Below are 14,005 nucleotides of genomic sequence, written 5' to 3'. Positions count from 1 at the left end.
TGTAAGCAAAGTTTGGAACATTCCATCAGTTGTTCAGTTCCTCAACGATAAAAATCTCCTTATTGGTAATGGAGTGATATGAACACTGCTGTGTGAATATCCTAATCATTGGAAAATGTGAAACTGCTGCAAATCAGATTCTCGATTATCTGGACATTGTTGTCTAAGGTCAGTGTTGACAGCCTTCCTTCCTTCCTTCCTTATCAGCATTGTCCTGGTCGCGGCCTTGATCAAATTGTTGACACCATTTCACTACAGTAGGATGCAGCATTCTGGTCCATAGACTGCCAGAATTTCACAGTAAATGTGTGTCCAATTTAAATTTTTGCCCTCAAGAATCCCGCTGTCCCATGTACTTCAACTTTGGAGTATGTTTCCAGTTACAGCACCATTCACTCGCCCTGTGTTACACACCTGGTTAACTGTACCACAGCAGAACTGTGTTTGCAGGGAACCCAGAATATGTAGTCTCCTCGGACAATGCACCACCCTTGTGTGCGCAGTGGTCTTGTGCAAGACGATGTGTGTAACTGACTTATTGAATTGCCCTGAGGGTTAACCTCTTCTGGGAGGATTTTTTTTCTTAATTTCAATTTTGACAGTTATTTTTTAACACTATATTTGAGATGTAAGGAAGTCATTACAAATATATTTTTTCAACAAATGATTCAATTTACTGTACATCAATGAAAATAGGAAATGGCCACATTTGTGTACATGGTGCATAGCAGGTTACATCAGAGCAAACATGGTGAAAACATAAAGAAACCAAAAAATGTGATAAATAATGGCAAAATTCAAGTAACAAGAAATTGTTCACATCATGTATTGTGGAAGAACTCCATACATTCTGGGCAAACAGAAATCTTGCATTTTTTGCAAATGTATCTTGTTCTTCTTTTGCAGTTTTTATCTCTGCACCTAGGAGGATTCTTACATTCCCTTTTTTTTTTTTTTTTTTTTTTTAGGGTTGTGGGTTATTCCATCCATTATCAGATCTGCAGAACATCCAGTGCGTTGCCTTTTCTTCAATTGAATATGCTCAGGGGTGTTTTATGGTCTGCCACGCTTCCTTTGCAGGCTTCCAAGCTCTATAACTGTTGTAGCAACTGATGCCTTGAATCCCACAAAAGAAATATTTCTTTCAGTGTCTCTTTTGTAAAAAATCCATGCATTTACTAGTGCAACATTATAAAAGTGGAAAAATATTCTCAAATAAAACTTCTTGCCCTTCATTGTGCGAGGGTAGTGTGCAACCATCCGGTCAGTCATGTCTACTCCGCCCATGAATTTGTTGTAGCATGCTACAGCATATGGCTTCTATATATCTATGCAAGCATGGTTCTTCACATTCCATCTTTTGACAATATCAGTTGGTGTCCGTCCAGCAAAGGTAGATACCATATGGACAATGTTTCTATCCACTCATCACACAACTGTAATATTGTCATTAGAAGTAGCAATAGACATTGAACCTTGACTTGATTTCATTAGAGCTTTTCTGTTGGTCAATTTACTCTCTGTACCTTTCAGTCTGTTCGACCTTATGGGGTCCCAATACATGAATTTTCTTTTGTTTCAGATACAAAAGCAGTGGGATTGTTGTGAATAAATTGTCAAGAATGATCTTGTGATTCTTTCTTTCTAGCACCTGGCACAGTCTTACGACAGTGTTCCCAATAGGACCAAAGTTACGGCTCAGTGTGTTATTCTGTTCCTGCCTTTTCCCTCGGTACATCTCAAAAAAGTCACATATCCATCTGAGCTAAAGCGTACCCATGCTTTGAATCCCCACTTTTTGAGTTTAGACTTTTATACTGTTTTGCCCTGCTTCTACCCTTGAAGGGGATAATCATTTCATCTATAGATTGATATTCAGTAGGTGTTACTGTCCCTGAAAATGTCTCTTTCAGAATGTCCAAAATGGGTTTCACCTTCACAAACATGTCAGTGTCGTTTTCAGGGATTTCATCATTGTCCACAAAATATAAATATGTTTTTATTTTCTCAAATCCCTTTAGTGACATAATGTCAGCAATAAGATCCATTCTCAAAGCTGGGTTACTTCACCAGTACATATGATAGTTTGGGTACTTTATATATGTCAAAATCAAATTAACCGCTAAGAAGCAATGAATTTCACTTACTGAGACAGAGAAATTTCATTCACCATTTGAAAAAGCATACCGTGTTATCTCTTTAACTATCATGTCCAGTGCTGATTTCTATCCTTTCCTGTGTTAGAGATGATAAGTGTAACAGATTTATTATATATTGGAGTTAACAATAGCACATGTGACAGAAACTTAATAAAGAATGCACATAGGTCAACAGCCTATTGACAGTCGATGTGCAAGTGGCTGAAAAACATAAAAAATGATTAAGAAGAAAATGTAAAGGAATCTGAGAAGCTAAGACTTATCACTGTTGGAATACACTGGGTAGAATTTACATTCAGAGACTGCAAGTACAAAGAGAAGGTTGAAGGCAGAAAATTGTGAATTTCAAAAGTTAAGGGAATAGTTCAGTAATATGTTTGTACTTGGTATGTTTAAATTTGCAGTGAACTGCTAAGGGCATACAAGACTCCTTCAGTGCTTTGTCTCCTTTTGTGATGTTCAGCAATATAAAGTTCAGTGTCTTGAACTATTGGAAATTGGGACCCAAGAATATTTCCATAGTGACATTATTCAGTAGTGAGATGTAAATCAGTAACTTGATGGTTACAAAATCCAGTAGTTGAAGAGGTAATTCAGAGCCAACTGAAATTGTAATTTTTGTTACAGAACCAGCATTGAAACAATGCCGCAATATTGCACGCCAGTATGCCTACTTCAGCAAGCTGTTCCAGGTAAGAGTTATTTATTCTTTATATGTTTTTCCCTGTATTTAACTTCATTCTTAATTAGAGGCAAAAGTGAATGGCAGGGTACTAACAAATGTAAAAGTGGCAGTTGTAGTTTTTCATATCTGACTAAGATATTTATAAGGTCACTGTACTCCTGTGGTAAGGTCACTGTGCTCCCGTGGGAATCTTGTGTTTTTCTATACAGTGTGTCCAAGAAGTCCTCATGCTCCTAGATCAGAACAGTATATTGTATATTTGAGTATTTACAGGTAAAAACTATGTTTCTGTAGGTACACCATTATTCCTTACATGAAGAGCTCTGTGTCTCCATTTCCTCCTTGACATCATGCAGAGGGTCATAGGACTTCTGCTTTGAAAGGCTTCTGCAACTCTGTATTAGTCTTGTACTTACACTGAGCCACGTGGGACTTGATTGTTCCCTGTAATGAGCTACTTGGCATGTTAAGGTCTTGGCATTGTGGCTTGGACAGGGCTGGAGATGTTGCTAAATCACGCCACATCCAGTGGCCTTAAAATTATTCATTGAACAACTCGCCCACCTGAATAGCAATTTGTGCTGGAGCTATGTCTTGCTGTAACCAAATACCCATCATTGTCTTGTGTTCGAGCTGAGGTATTAACCAAATTTCACCATGTCCAAATAAGAATTACTGTTCATGTTTCCTTAAAAAAAAAAAGAAAAAAAACTGGACGGGTATCGTGACGACATCCTGCCTCATATTAAAACTGTATTACGTGCTGTGCTGGGCTGCTAAATATACAGTTATCACATTCACAGTTGTGCTTTGTGGGCCAGGTAAGCCCCTGCTTTCCCTCAGGATATTGTTTGCCTACAGAAGATTCGCTCGGCTGTTTATTGCCGAGCCTGCTGCAGCTGCCACAGCATCTGTGTGGTAGAGGCTGCGCTGGTACACGGTGCGCAGGTCACAGTAATCAGCACTGCAGCCATCGCCACCTATTTGTGTCTGCGTGGTTATGTGTACACAGGGTGCTGCACCCATGTTCCTCCAATGATGGATACTTACAATGCCGCTCTACCCCTCGACAGCCAGCATTACTAGGATCGACAGTCAACTACTCAAATCTACACTTCAGACAACACTATCTGCCACTGCCATTCCCCATCAGACAGTGGTGCCTCAGGTGCTTATTGGGATCATCAGCTGCTGGACATTCCCAAAGCATGGACCCATGTCTTGATGACCCATGAGCTCACAATCGCGTGGTACAATGTTGCTGATCATCCTCGTCACCTCCCAACTCCTCACCACTACCATGATGAGGAGCTCTGTAATTGTGGGAATCCACTATATGTTGTCAAGATGGACTTTTATGTTGTACTCAGGTTCTGTCCTCTAAAGCTGTACCAAGTTTTGTTCAGGTTAAAAAACAGAGTTGTTATTGCAACATGTGAATTCATTCCACCTCTTGCACATAATGGGAATTTTCCTTAGGCTGGAAAATGTCTTATGTGTTGTGTGGACTGTTGCACAGTCATCAGAAAATAGCACTCTTGCATGTGAGAGTGTTTGGAAATCATGCAGACAGAGCAGTGCAGGTTGCAACTTGCAACTCATTGCTCCATGTCATTGTCAAATACTTCATTCACAAACATTGGTCTAAATCCTTTCATTTTGAATTTTTTTTTTTTAAATTTAGTCATACACTGTTGACTGTGGTGCTTGAAGCTCAGCTGCATCTTTGGGAACAGGTGGCCTTGGAGGGGGCTCAATTTATTATTGAATGGCTTCACACATTTTGTCTCATATCTTCTTTCTGTTACTGTTTGGCCTGAGTTTAACACTACCTGAAACAAACATATGTATCTCCCAATCAAGCAGTGCTGCTTTATGGGATGGGACCTTCCGAAAGTCTTGTCTTTGATATCTGTATCTGGAGAAGTTTATGCAGCCCCCCCCCCCCCCCACACACACACACACAGAAAAACTAATCGCTCCAAAACAATATAACTGTGCCAGTTTACATCAGCCCTGACGTCACAGCTAAAAAAAAAAAAAGAAAAAGAAAAAAAAAAGTTTTCTGTCAGCTTCCAAATGGGGATTTCCCCAACTATACACAGCCAAGAGTTTTACAGAACTTCTCAGACACCATGAGAGAACAGGGCAGAGAAGAAAGAAGATGAAGTGAAAACAAAGGAAACTGAAGATATTAAGAAGAAGACAATCACATACTATAGTGCAAGATTCAAACGTCATCACAAGCACTTTACCTTTTTGTCAAAGAGAAATGAAAACAATCAGAAAATACAAACCAATGTAATACGAGATTGTTTTGGAATAAAAAATAAAGATGTAACCCAATGAACAATTATGAACCTTCCAAACACCCTGTCCTCGTAATTCAGAGGAAGGGAATGAAAATAATACATAATATAGTCATTCATTTTCCGAATTCACAAATACTTTCTATAGTTCTACTTGGAAAACCGTGGTTACATTGACAACTTTTCCAGTTTTTAAATCATGAGTTTACTGCAATGTACTACATATTTAGATGCTTCTGAGAGTGCACATCCATGACAAACCAAGAAGCACATTTGTCCCTATAACTTGCATCTCAAGTATTCACCATAAAACCATGTAAGTTAATGCAGGTGAGTAAGAAGATCAAATCTGTAATGTTTGGATGTGGTGTTAGTAGTGTCCTGCACGATACAGTCAAGTTGTTTAAATATCTGGGCATAATGTTGCAAAGTGACATGAGGTGGAACAAGAATGTGAGAACTGTGATAGGGAAGGCAAATGGTTGACTTCAGTTTATTTGGAGAATTTTAGGAAGGAGTGGTTCGCCTGTAAAGGAGACCACATATAGGACGCTGGTGCGACCTATTCTTGAGTACAGGCAGTGTGTTTGGGGTCCGTACCAGGTCAGATTGAAGGAAGACATCGAAACAATTCAGAGGCGGGGTGCTAGATATGTTACTGGTAGGTTTGTACAACATGCAAATGTTAAGGAAGTGTTTTGAGAACTCCAGTGGGAATCCCTGGAGGGAAGATGATATTCTCTTTAAGAAACGCTATTGAGAAAATTTAGAGAACTGGCATTTGAAGTTGACTGCTGAGCAGTTCTACTACTACCAACATATATTGCATATAAGGACTGTAAAGATAAGATATAAGAGATTAGACGTCATACTGAGTCATACAGGTAGTCATCTTTCTCTCACTCTGTTTGCAAGTAGAACAGGAAAGAAAATAACAAGTAGCGGTACAGAGTACCCTCCACCACACACCATACAGTGTCCTGCAGAGTATCTATGTAGATCTGGATGAAACCTATAAACATGTAGATTTATGCAGAGGTGTCGACAGAGTGTTTGTATTTTATATTATGGGTACAAACAAAAGAGGTAAGTGGAAGACAAACAAATAATCCTAATAAAAAAAAAAAGTTGAGAAACAAATGGTTTCTCTGACATGACGTATTAAGACTGTGTGCACGAATACCTTATAACAAAGCTCCTCAGGATCTGAAATGCAGATATACACACATTACAATGTGTCTTCCAGGTGGGCATCATTCATGTGAAGGCAGGTTTCTGCATGTCTCCTATCAATTCCCGTACAAGTACCGAAGTCCCAGATATGTTTCCAGTGCACTGACAGCCATCCACAGTGCATTTCAGGAGTTTGACACTATCAGCAGGGCTAGCTTTAAACACCTACAAACAAACAAAAAAGGGGTTAAAGTTAGCAGGACTTTGGATGCCTTGGTCTGGCGAGCCATGACTGACACATTTGTTGTGGAAAGCTATTTACCAGCACTTCATCACCCAGAAGGATGATAAGATCAAATAAGAGCAGTTTATCATGTTGTAATTTGTGATTGACTTGCGGTATTTTGAAATAAACGTAACGGTCAACATTAAAGTGTTGTGAGATTGGTGTGTCTGCACTTCATGTTTATGCTACATCAGGGAGGCCATTGGATTCTGCACCTATGTTTATTGGATTCTTTGGTTGTTTCATTGTCATCCACTCACCCATTTCTTTTATACTTACAATAATCAGACACACAGTAGACAGCTGTTATTCCCATGCTATTGTTGTATCTTCTAGCAGTGCAACTAAATAAAAAAGTTTGAAACTGTCAGTTTGTTTGAAATGCACAAGCTTTCACCAGTACTCTTCCTTCATGTAGGGGCAGACACTGCTAATTGTAACAGGCAGGTGAGACATGTATGATAAGGATATCACCATGCAGTAGGATGATTTGGGGTTGTACTTGCATTCTACGTCTTCTGCAGGGTATCTTTACTTTGCCATTACAACACTGTGCATTATTGATGATTATTATCACTCACTTTTTTGTACATCTTGTAGCTTTGTGCTCTAAACATCACTGTCCATAAGATACTAAATGACAAACGACATTAAGCAGATGGAAGAGATGGTCCAATGTAGATGCAATACTGTGTACATGTATCAGCAGCAGATGGCTGCGTGAGACTGCATTAAATGGTGTCACCATGAGATCATGTTATGAAGTCTGATAAGGTAAATAACAGGTATGCAATACGTCCAATGATTCATGAGTACATTGAAGGTCCACATTGCTATTAATGTTCTGTATTAATGACCTGGCGGATGACATTAAAATATTGTCATATGTTCTGTAGATGACACTCTTTATATGTAAGGAATCACTAGAAAAGTGCTACAAACAACCAGTCATTTCTTGATAAGATTTCGAAGTGCCACAAAGTCCGGGAATTAGCAATAAATACAAAAAAATGTAAAATCTTGCACTTCTTGAAACATGGAAAAGTAATACCATATTACTAAAATGTGAGTCTGAAAGTTCCCTTCCTGTTTTTAGGATTCTGTGGCTCAATCTGTAAACACAGAACTCTTACAGGATTGCTTTGTTGTCTGTGTGTGTCTGTCTGTTCATGAAACTGCTAAGAACCCTTTCTCCCAGGGATGAGTAGATATCTCAAGTTCAAATTTATCTCACATGCTAAGGCCTATGGTCTCTTGGCAGTGTAAAATTTTTGAGCTTCTAAGCCAATTCAGTCAAAAGAGATGGCCATTTATGTCACATACATCATGTAATCAAAAGTATCCGGACACCCCAAAAAAATATGTTTTTGATACTAGGTGCATTGTAGTGCCACCTATTGCCAGGTACTCCATATCAGTGACCTCAGTAGTCATTAGACATCATGAGAGCAGAATGGGGTGCTCTGTAGAACTCACGGACTTCAAACATGGTCAAGTGATTGGGTGTCACATGTGTCATACGTCTGTACATAAGATTTCCACACTCCTAAACATCCATAGGTCCGCTGTTCCCGATGTGATAGTGAAATGGAAATGTGAAGGGACACATACAGCACAAAAGGGTACAGGCCGACCTCGTCTGTTGACTGACATAGACCGCCGACAGTTGAAGAGGTTCGTGATGTGTGATAGGCAGATATCTACCCAGACCATCTCACAGAAATTCCAAACTGCATCAGGGTCCACTGCAAGTACTATGGCAGTTAGGTGGAGGTGAAAAAACTTCGACTTCATGGTCGAGCAGCTGCTCATAAGCCACACATCATGCTGGCAAATGCCAAGCGACGCCTCGCTTGGTGTAAGGAGCATAAACATTGGATGATTGAACAGTGAAAAATGTTGTGTGGAGTGACAATTGATGGTACACAATGTGGTGATCCGATGGTAGGGTGTGGGTACGACGAATGCCTGCTGAACTTCATCTGCCAGTGTGTGTAGTGCCAACAGTAAAATTCGGAGGCGGTGGTGTTATGGTGTGGGTGTATTTTTCATGGAGGGGGTTGCACCCCTTGTTGTTTTGTGTGGTACTATCACAGCACAGGCCTACATTGATGTTTTAAGCACCTTCTTGCTTCCCACTGTTGAAGAGCAATTCGGGGATGGTGATTACATCTTTCATCTTGGTTGAGCACCTGTTCATAATGCACGGCCTGTGGTGGAGTGGTTACACGACAATAACATCCCTGTAATGGACTGGCCTGCACAGAGTCCTGACCTGAATCCTATAGAACACCTTTGGGGTGTTTTGGAATGTTGACTTCATGCCAGTCCTCACCGACCGACATCGATACCTGTCCTCAATACAGCATTCCGTGAAGAATGGGCTGCCATTCCCCAAGAAATCTTCCAGCACCTGATTGAATGTATGCCTGCAAGAATGGAATCTGTCATCAAGGCTAAGAGTGGACCAACACCATACTGAATTCCAGCACTACCTATGGAGGGTGCCACGAACTTGTAAGTCATTTCCAGCCAGGTGTCGGGATACTTTTGATCACATAGTGTACTTTGATATTTGAAAGCTTAATCCTAACATATGGTGTGCTTCCTGTTGACACAGGATCATGAAATTTGGCAAGAAGTAAGGTTTCACAGTATAAGTAAAGGAAAAAATGTGAAATTGTTCATTTGCATTTCATCAAACTCCGAAAATATTTCTTTTGTCATTTGCTATCCGACTTCAAACTTGAAATTAAAACATTTTCAAAAGTCTTGGAATCCATGGCACCAATATCTTGCTGTCAGTATCCTTAATTCCCAGAATGGATTAATTGTCTACATGCATAATTACATTTGTATTGAACCCTCAGTGTGAAACTCCTTCTTGCACGTGGCCAATCTTTGTGATTGTGGTTCATTGAAATTTAGACATAAGACTGGTGGACAGGTAAAGGCTCACACCTGTAGAACACATTTGTTGTTAACAATGAACATGTGTCTCGACAAATACAGTCACAGTTAGATTTATTGTTGTGAACAATATATTATTATTTAAAGCCAATATTGAAAGAAGAAAACTTTTTCTTTTGCAGTTTCAGTGAGTTTATTTTGAAATAGCTAGTTACTGCCTATCTATTCTAATTCACACACTTCAAGTTGATATAGCACTAATTTTCCTTACTGTCAGAGTTATCCATTAGATGAGATTAGATTATTAGGCTTCTTAAAATTAATGCAGCATGATTTCGATTTGCTTCTTCTATCACTCATGGCCCTGAAATTTCATAGGCAGTGCTTTAAGTATGTTTCACAATTACTGTATATTGTTCATTAGGAATTCCAATGAAACCCACAGAAACTTGGCCTATTTTCACTACTTTGTGCTAGCATGAATTACAACATGCTTGACTGTGAAGAACTGAACTGTAAGCTAGAATGTCCAGACCTTCATGAAAACACAGAGCAGATACACTACCTACAGCTGAAGAAATTTAAAAAAAGTAAATAAATAAATACCCTGAAAAACAACAAAGCCTTTAGAGAAGACTCTATTACAGCTGTAATTATAAAATGGTATCAACCAAAAATTGTAACTAGCATTCAGATCATGTTTGAAGAAGTACGGGAAACTGAAAAGATTCCACAAGACTGGAAAATGGCCTTTAACCGTTCTTTGCACAAGAAAGGTAACAAACATAATATAAATAACTACAGAGCTATATCTCTGTTGCCAGTGGGTTATAAAATACTTTCAACAATATATCTAAACAAGGTAGAAGCAACACCTGATAGTCGTTTGGAAGAATATCAGAGTGGATTTAGAACGGGCAGATCTTGCTCAGAATAGATTTTGAATTTAAAGTCCATAATACATCACAGACTTATAAACTTTAAAGACATGGTTGTAACATTTATAGTTTTAAAAAGCCATTTGATTTGAGTTGACAGTGATACACTAGATAAAGTGATCTGAGAATTTGGCATTAAATCTAAACTAACAAACCTTATTCATGAAATGCTCACACACACCAAATGAAAAGGAAAGTTTCAGGATGAAATATTGAAGGCATTCAAAATAAAAACAGATGTAAGCCAAGGTGACAGCCTGTCTCCGCTCCTCTTCAGTTGCCCCTAGAAAAAAAGTAAGAGACTGGAAACTAAGAGAACATAAGCTATCACAAATAAGACTGGGGACCAAGAACTGAGGCATTGATGTTCACTGTCTAGCATGATTTTTCCATTCTTTCTGAAAATGTAACAGATACAGAAATAGAAACCAGTTTCTTAGAAGAAAGGGCAACAAAACAGGTTTAAGAATATCTTAGAAAAAAAAAATTATGACAAACATAAAAAATTCTCCAGAAATCGTAGGAACAGATATTGGACAGGAAAGGAGATTACTAAATTTAAATGTTTGGGAGAAATGATTCAAGAAAATGGTGTAGAAAAATTCGCTGTAGAAGGAAGAGCATGTAAAATGGAGAGAGTGTATGGTATAACCAGGAACATTTACAACAAGATGTCTCTGTCTAAAAATTTGATAACACAGCACTACAGCACAGTAGTAAAACCAGAATATCTTTATGCAAGTGAATGTTTACACAAACTTGAAGTCCTAGAAATAAGAATAATTCAAAAAATACCTGGTCCTGTAAGAAATGCAGATCTATGGAAGAAGTAATGAAGTATAATGTAACATAGAAAACAAAACTGAAATGCTGCGGAAGAGGTGACTGCTATTTTTTTGGGCTTTTATACAGAATGAATGGCAACATCTTAACCAAACCGATTTTTAAATATCGGTGGAACAAGAAGTCAACAGTAACCTGGATTCAAGAAGAGAGGAAAGATATTGAAAGAAACAACGTAATTGAAAAAGACACAACAGAAAGAGAGACGTTTAAGAAGAAAGTGTAAAAAATGGAAGGGTTCCAAAGGAGGAGGGAGAAGACAAGATCAGAATGGCCTGAGGAGAGGAGGAGGATACATAGTGAGAAGAAGAAATAATACACGAGGAAGAAGAAAGAACAATAAAAGAGGAAGTATTGAAATTTGTGCATGGTCCTTAGATGACTCAAACGGAAAAAAGAAAGAAAGAACAATAATATGCTTGAAGTCATCACTATATAAACTGCCATTGAAGATTAAATCATTATAAAAATACTTGACTTATTCCACACATCTCGCAGACATCGATTGTACTACACGAAATCACTTGGCGAACACTGTTCCAACACAACCACACATCTCGTGTTCCTAAGCCATATTATTGTTCTGTGCTGACAACATCTGAATTACATATGTGGTGTTTAAACTGGTGCTAGCACCGAGACAGGTAGAAGATAACCTCTGGTGGAAGAAAAGTTACACATTAGCCAATTGTGAGCATTTGTGGTTCACTTTCAAGTCACAGGTGGAATCAGTCAACTTGTGCAAATACCTGTATGTAACAATTTGCAAGGATATGAAATGGAATGATCACATACACCCACATATAGATAAAGGACGTGGCAGACTTTGGGTGATCGGCAGTATACTGTGAAAATGAGTTCAGGCTACAAAGGTGACCACTTTACAAAATATTTGTGTTGCCCATCTCAGAATATTACTGAAGTGTGTGGGATCCATACCAGATAGCACTAACAGGGGATACTGAATGTTTACAAAGGAGGACAGCATGAATAGTTACAGATTTGTTTAACTTGTCGGAGAGCATCACGGAAATGCTGCTGTTCCATGAAAGCGATCTTCCAAAGTTAGAAAAACCAGTACTAAACAAAGGACCTAAAAATAAAATTCAGTCACCTATGTATTGCTTCCACAGGGACTGCAAAGACAAGATAGAGTAATTACATCATGCATAGAGACATTTAAGCAGTCATTCATCCTGTGCTCTATGCGCAATCGGATCAAGAAGAAATCCTAAATTTTTATAAAGTTCTTTTGTAAGAATATGTGTGCCCTTGTAACCACTACCATCACTGAGCAGATTTAAAATGGGCAACATTGTGGGCCTGTCAATGTGTGCAACACCCAGTCAGGAGGAGGAGCTGGGCGCTAATGACCATAGAAGTTTTGCGCCCTAAAACCACAAAACAAAAAAAAAACAAAAAAAAAACCCAGTCAGGAGGGGCATTTCAGTGCAACAATGGCCCAATGTTGGACTGAATGGTAACAAGATATGAGCCACAGATGGTGTCCGTGTTCTTGTCGACCAAGTCTGACTGCACCGAGGAAGGGTTGCTCTGTTGTGCACGAAGTGCATCGTGACCCCATCACTTCCGCACCTACCATCTGGCCACAAGTAATGGACTCGTTACAACTTCTGAAGTAATTTCACCCCATTGATCGGGACTATATTGGTGTACAAGTAAGAAGATGGGTTTGTGATGTGCAGGGAGGGATGGAGAATACTTTGCAGTGTTGCCTCAGGTCCATCCATTGCCCACCCTCGGAACTGGCAGTGCTGAGATGAGCACCACTTCGGGTTGCTGTTAAAGATTCTGACTCTCCCTAGAAAAATTCGTGTGTTCCAAAACTATCACTGCCACCTTCTTAACGTAATACTTGTTGAACACTACAATGGCAAGCACCCCTCAGCAACTAAAACTAATATGAAAATCGACACTAGATGTTCTACCCCCCCCCCCCCCACACACACACACCAAAGCACATGCAACAGACAGGTGTGACAGAATGATGCTCTCGGTTGGAGCATCATATATCACAGTGCCCCTTGCCACTTCGCATTGCTCTGTTGACTGCCTTCGTATGTGCTAACCCTATAGCAGTAGCTGGGGAAGTGTGAGTAGGCATCTGTTAACATAACACCACAGAAAACAGCCTTTGGAATTATGTCATAGCTAGGAAGTGTAGACTGGTGACAAGTGGCATTGCATCACTTTCAATGGTGGGTGTTGGTTCTGTACTACCTGAGAAGATCATCTGCAAATACATCATCACCGAGGGGACGGGAGACATTCTGCTAATGTTCTGAAAATGCATGATAGTGTAGCAAATGGTGTTTTGAGCCATTTGATATGAATTCAGGTACAACTGGTAGTGATTCAGGGATTTCTGATGACAGAACGATAGTCACTGTCACTGACCTCGTCCATCCTTGCGTGTTACCTCTCGTCATACAGTCTACCGGTACCAACTTTCAACAGCAAACCCCTTAATCCTCACACGATTCGTGTGTATATGAACTGCCTGTGTGATGTTGAGATACTTCCTCACCTATAAATATCATTAGTAGAACTTCTGTGGGACCTGTGTGGACATTGAGGGGTTTAACCTACCTCTTGCCTTTACTGCATAGAATGACGGTTATGTTAAAATATATAAAAATTTTTGAGAGTATTATTAGAATAAAGCCACAGTTCTCAAACAC

The 14,005-nt window shown here is 39.3% G+C and overlaps 1 protein-coding gene across 1 annotated transcript in view; it reads left to right on the top strand.

Annotated features, from left to right (window-relative positions):
* The window catches only part of LOC126106507 (actin-histidine N-methyltransferase), a 469,720-nt gene that overhangs the window by 46,116 nt on the left and 409,599 nt on the right, over positions 1 to 14,005 (top strand). Inside the window, exon 5 of the mRNA XM_049912826.1 lies at positions 2,787 to 2,851. Coding sequence (XP_049768783.1) covers positions 2,787 to 2,851 — 65 coding nt within the window. The remainder of the gene's footprint in view (positions 1 to 2,786; positions 2,852 to 14,005) is intronic.

This window comes from Schistocerca cancellata, chromosome 10 (genome assembly GCF_023864275.1).
Source record: "Schistocerca cancellata isolate TAMUIC-IGC-003103 chromosome 10, iqSchCanc2.1, whole genome shotgun sequence".
Lineage (NCBI taxonomy): Eukaryota > Metazoa > Arthropoda > Insecta > Orthoptera > Acrididae > Schistocerca > Schistocerca cancellata.
The sequence above is the reverse complement of the archived record's forward strand: the minus strand, read 5'-3'. Positions and strand labels throughout refer to the sequence as shown.